At 47.8% G+C, this 6,110-nt stretch overlaps 1 protein-coding gene across 1 annotated transcript; it reads left to right on the forward strand.

The window, feature by feature from the left end:
• Window positions 1–3,128: 3,128 nt before the first annotated feature.
• Window positions 3,129–3,668, forward strand: BJ212DRAFT_1307230 (uncharacterized protein; the record flags this gene model as incomplete). The annotated part of the gene is made up of 4 exons (XM_041333844.1): window positions 3,129–3,145; window positions 3,200–3,214; window positions 3,262–3,319; window positions 3,369–3,668. 4 exons carry the CDS (start codon window positions 3,129–3,131, stop codon window positions 3,666–3,668), a joined length of 390 nt encoding a protein of 129 aa, XP_041184964.1.
• Window positions 3,669–6,110: the final 2,442 nt, after the last annotated feature.

A 6,110-nucleotide genomic window follows, 5' to 3' on the forward strand; every position in this document is an offset into this window, starting at 1 on the left:
ACCATCTTTTCCGTATGTCAAGAAAAAGAGCTGGTGCCCGGCCGAAGTAAATATCAAAGCCCGGCCGTCCGGAGAGTAATTTGTTTGTACAGGTGAGATTTTTAGAATTATTTGCTGCGTGTGCCGACTTTCTTGAGTTCTATAAGAGTTGTTCACAATGTGTGCGAGACATATAAGACTTACGCCGTGCATCCCAAAATACAACCCTTCTGTCCTTCTGACTCGACGTACAAAATAACTCTGGATGAGTGGGATTCCATGATATGTAGTCAACATCATCGGAGTGACCGCCAGAAAAGTGGGTTGCAGCTCTTGATTCCATCTGCGATTAGGATACGGAGTGTAACTCGTGACGGAACGTTGAACGTATAGTACGTACGCTAGTTTCTGGAGTCCAGATCCGAGTGATTTTGTCGATACCAACGCCAGCTAAACGCTTCCCATCGCAACTCCATGCTACATGAGTTATAGCTTGAGGCGACGGTATACGTAGATCACGCGGTTTATGCGCTGGAAAGTTTTGTGCCTGATTCATTGGAGTACATTAACAATGCAAGGTTCTTTGGGATACGCAAAGATTTCTACACCCACGTGCAGACCGCGAGCAGCGAATGTTGTGTGAAGAGGGGGAGATGGTGGCCGCTGAAGGGGCGCTACCTCTTCTTCCTCCTTGCTGTTTACTTGACTTGACATTTCGGATGTGACTGGGCGTATAATAATAATATCTGCGAGATTTCAGACGTTGTTTGTCACTGTTAGGATCGATGAGCAATGGGAAACAACCAACATGATCTCTCTTGATAATCAGATATGAAAGCTCTCTGAGTCTCTGAGTCTTCCACCTTTCAATCGCGCCATTTTCAACTTGTTTGTTTTGTGCAACTTACAGGAAAGTCTGAGCCCGCAGAGTCAGGCAAATTGGTACGACTTCAGTGATTTACGGTAGATCGCTATCGACGACGTCTGTTTCCTCTGACGGGTTTTGGATACAGACATAGACCGACTCTGTCAACTTGTGCTCCTTATCAGTCAGATTGCTGATCACTTTTGTTGCCCTCGATCCCGTTCAGTCCAACTGAAACTAGAAGAAAATGACTTTGAATCATGTCTGGTTAGATGTAGATCCGGTACGCGATTGTCCATTTACTCTCGTTTGGCGTGGACGTGCTGAGGGAATGCCTTGTCTAGGGACATGATGATGCCACTGCAATTATGATGGCCTGTCAATTAGAGAATACCAAGCTCCTTGGGGTATCCAGTGTTCATGGCAATGCTTCCGCTGATTGCACTGCCAAGAACACCGCAAGGTGTCTGCACGCATTCGCTGCACCTTCTGATGTTCTAGTATATCCTGGCGCATGCAAGCCGTTACTTCGACCAACAAAACACGACCCTGAAATTCACGGAGAAGATGGCCTAGGAGGTGTTGTAGGGCTCCCTTCAGCTGATAGTCCTGAAGTTCAGGCACGATTCGCTCGGAAAGTTGATGGGTCAGTGATTCATGCCATCGAGGGGATGGCAACAGCGATCAAGGACACATGGCATAATGGTACTGGACATCAAGTGTCAATTGTCTCTTCCGGACCGATGACGAATATTGCCCTATTTATCAGCGTCTATCCAAACCTTTTGGAAGCAGTGGAGCAGTTTGTATTTATGGGTGGAGGTGTGGGCGTTGGTAATAGATCTGCCGTGGCAGGTATGTAACATGCTGTTGTACTTGAAGGTCCAATCCTTACAACGACAGTAGAGTTCAATATTATGTGCGACCGTGCGTGTCCTATCATTGAAATATGTTGTGATACTTGTCCTGATCTTCTATCAGCTGAGGCGGCTCAGATTGTCCTTGATGCTCCAGTCAAGACTGTCATGATACCCATCAATGTTACACACACAGCGATTGTCACTCCGGCTATACATTCCCGCCCTGAGATCACCCCATCTACCTCTTCTGGACGACGTGCTGGCACATCCATCCACCAATCTCCGAAGCACACTATCTTCCGTCATCAGTTTCTTCGCAGGAACATACAAGTCAACATTGGTTTTGATCAAGGTCCTCCTCTCCATGATGCACTAACCATCACATATGTGTCCCACCCCGAGCTCTTTGAAGCTCGGCGTTTTAGAGTGGATGTGGAGTTGCATGGTAAGCATACGGCAGGAGAAAACGGTCATCGACGTCTGGAATTATCGAATGTGTGACGACTCATGGGGCTCTAATGGGAAGAATTGCGTTGTCGCCCAGTCAGTTCAGGTGTGTCCGAACGTACGGCCAGCTTCTCTTCTCATGAGAACAATGTCTCTAGGTCGACCAGTTTTTTGAATTGCTTTTGAATTGTGTCTCCCGATGTGATGCCATATCTCCGCTCAACGTACAACAGTGACAGTTCTCAGAGCAGCACCTTCACACTTCTGGTCAACTTTTACCACCCTTCTTTACATTTACTCACGCTCTTACTGTCATTGCTGAAGGATATCCCCTATCTGTATCCCGGTGGCCTACACCAGGCACTGCCCTAAGCGTGGGACCGACCTTCAGACTTATTCTTTTACGTGTATTTAAACACGACGCACCTTATAACCGGTATATGTAGATGCCATTTCTGCCAGGACTTTGCCGCACCTATTGTATCAAGTTGTAGACGCCATAACAGTCGAGCGCTTTCGATAAGGCTATTCTTGGTTAGTAGTTACGATCCGCATGCTGTGAGTACACGCTTACCATCACAGATTGGCGACCACCCTCTGTCACAGAAATCCCCAATCATGCATGTCAAAACAACATCTCACAGGAACTGAGTAAAGTTATTGATCCTATGGATCCGTTGGCTGTGTTTTTTTCCAAGAACATTGATTAGTTGTTATGATGGCCACTGCCCATGTTGTCATTGCTACCTGAGGAACATCACTTCCTCCTATCAATATCAGATGGGTTTCAGCTACTAATTGCGATCCCGTGACAATTACCCTTTTCTGAAAACTTTGTTCCTTAACGTCAGTGGGGTGCTGCTGGATGGGGGCGAGATGCCGTGAGGCTAGACGATATATAAATGCATCTCGTCACGCCCTGTTACTAGACTGGCGCACCTCTCTTCCTTGGACAAATTTGCCTTGTGCCATCCGCTATGGGCGTCGACAAAGCGTGAGTGTCATGGTTCTAGCATACAAGGCCATCTGATGTGACGATGGCTTCTAGTGGTAAAAAATCAAGGTCAGTTTCGCGAACTATAGATATTGCGATTCTGAGTTATCCCCCAGTCGTTTCAATTTCATCCGCAAGTCAGCGTCACGAACCACCGATGACAGCACAATTCAGGTGTGATCCCTACTGCTTGTGCACGTGTTCTTGCTAATGTTCGATGTAGGAACTTGAAGCCTCTGTAGACGGCATCGAGGGTAATTCGACGCCTGCCCTAGAAGGCGCTCAAGGAGAAGAGGCAAGAGACTTGGAAGACGAACCAAACACGCAAGACGAAACAAACATGCAAGATGAAATAAATGCGCAAGATGAAACAAATACACAAGCAGGATCACCTCGCCAGGATCCCGTACCCATAGTGACAGAACCCCCACAAGACGAATCACTTCGCCAAGATTCCTTGTCCATAGTGGAGACAGAATCTCCGCAAGAAGAGCAGAAATGCAATCCATGCCTCCACCTTTAGACACCCTCGGCCAAGAGTTTGCTTACACTGCGGAGGATGCCGATAGAGCTGACAGCCCAGTCGAAGACCCTGAGGTCACCCTCAAGAACCTACGGGAGACTTTTCAGAACATAATCGACGATAAATTAGCGAACATACCTCTTCGCTTGATAGACACCCACAGCGGCATCCTACACACTAGCAATGACCTCGAGGGAATTTTCAAAGAGTCGGAGGAGTACCAACGACTCTATGAGAATCTTCTGTCCACCTCCGTGTCGAAGCTCCAGCGCAAAGTTGACGAATTCTTTCAATATGCAATGCTTTCCCACAAGTGGGCAAGTGCGAAGGACGAACCCCAGTATTGGCAGATCAAGGGCAACGTCTACGATATGGATGCCCCGCGGGAAATCTGCAAGCTGCAACAGTTCTGTACTACCTCGAAGAGAGAAGGCTACCGATGGGCGTGGAGCGATACGTGTTGTATCGATAAGACGAACAACGCCGAGCTTCAGGAATCCATCATCTCTATGTTTTCTTGGTACAAGGAATCGGCAATCACTATCGTTTACCTGCAGACGTTTCTGATATCTCGCAGTTGAAGGACAGTCAGTGGTTCAAGAGAGGCTGGACGTTGCAGGAGCTCCTCGCACCTCAATTTATTCGATTCTATAAGCAGGATTGGCAGCCACTCATCGATTCTGGTAAGAATCATAAAGTCGAACTTCTCACCATTCTCCACGACATCACTCGCATCGATATCGACGTTTTGAAGGTATTCCAACCCGGCGTTGACAATGTCAAGAAGCGTTGAGTTGGGTGGGCACTAGGACAACTAAGAAGATCGAAGATATTGCCTATTGCCTCATGGGTAAGCGTCACCGTAGCTGATGAATTGTTCTAACGCCCTTGCTAGGTATTTTCGGCATCCACATGCCTGTAATGTACGGGGAGAAGCATAACGCCTTCGTGCGGCTTCAGAAGGAGATCATGGCACTTACCGACGACCTCTCACTCTTTGACTGGTTGGGAGAGTCATCGACCCTCCACAGTTACTTTGCTGCCCATCCGAGGTGCTTTATGGCCCCGTCCTATGACGCTCGACAGGACTCTGCTTCATCGAAATTCGAATTCAGGTTGCTCAAAACTTCGAAGCGTATCACCAGTAGCTTGTCTTCTTCAGCTCTCAAGCTTGTCAAGGACGTTTTGAGCAACCCACCTCACGGACGTTTCATTGCGAATGGGAGAATGAGTATGCCCTTTTCGTTCACGAAGTGGTCACCCTTATCCCAAACCAAAACATGCCCGGAGTCTTCAGCTATCTCGTCAAAGCTGAGGGCCTTTCGGAGCTCGAGGTCACCGTCACGCGGCAGCTAGCTCCTTTATATGGAAAGAAACTAGCTATCAAATACCGCATCGTGCGAATGTGGGAAGCGAGTCTTATTCAACGTCAGGGAAGCACAGACGCCGAGGCTCCTGATGCCCTGACCGTTGACAGCCCTGGTTCTCCGGAGCCGCCCACAACAGAGGGCTCCCCGAAGCAGGAAAAGGACAAGGAAAGGACAAAGAAAAAGAGAAGACAAGGGCAAGGACAAGGACAAGGAAAAAGAGGAAAAGGACAAGGACAAGGAAAGTTGGGTCGGCAGATCCAAGGAACTCGTCACCGACTTTGTGGCCGACATGGTCACCCACAGTACCGCCGCTGCATTGATTCGGAGGATGCAAGAACCGTTTATTGCTCAACTTCTTTGTTCGCCTGGTGATAAGCAGCCTTGGCGGAGGGTTGGAACCACCACTCGTATCCTCGCCCATGCGTCTTCTGGGTCCGTTAATTTTAGGGCTCTTGAAAATGTCATCGTGCACTAAATCTTCACGCCTTGTCGTTGCTCGCTAGCACTTACATAGCTTTATTGTACCCATGTTTACAGCTGCGATTACGAACCCCACATTATGATTGATGAATTCCTATGATGTTGTCAACGAAGTATGAATGTATGAAGCTGGTCAACGAACGCCGAAAAGATTCAAAGAACGAACTTGAACTGAAATTGCATCCAACTTTAAAATCACACCACCAAAAAAGTACCGTGCATGGCGCTGTAGCGATGTCTCAATCTCAACTTGCTGTCATAGGCTCTATTTGGTTGGCGATTCATTGGGATCGAAATGTCGCCAGGTAGTTCTCTTGCGGGTGTCCGATGTGACAAGTTGAAAGAACTAGACGAGAAGACCAAAAGGATAGTGGAGAAAGCTGAGGAGGGACCACGCTGTCAAGCAAGCGAAGTTTTGAAATTCCTACATGTCAACCAAAACAGTCAGTTAAAGTCTGCGAATAGACTAAGAATGCCTTGATTAATTGTGATAGACGAACTGGAGGGATTCGCAACGGTGCGTGGATCTACATGGACATCGTCATGCAAGCTAGTTAAAGAATTCCGGAGGCGACTCTGGGAGACGGGCAGG

The sequence above is a fragment of the Suillus subaureus genome (genome assembly GCF_016647635.1).
Source record: "Suillus subaureus strain MN1 chromosome Unknown BJ212scaffold_467, whole genome shotgun sequence".
NCBI classification, from domain to species: Eukaryota; Fungi; Basidiomycota; class Agaricomycetes; order Boletales; family Suillaceae; genus Suillus; species Suillus subaureus.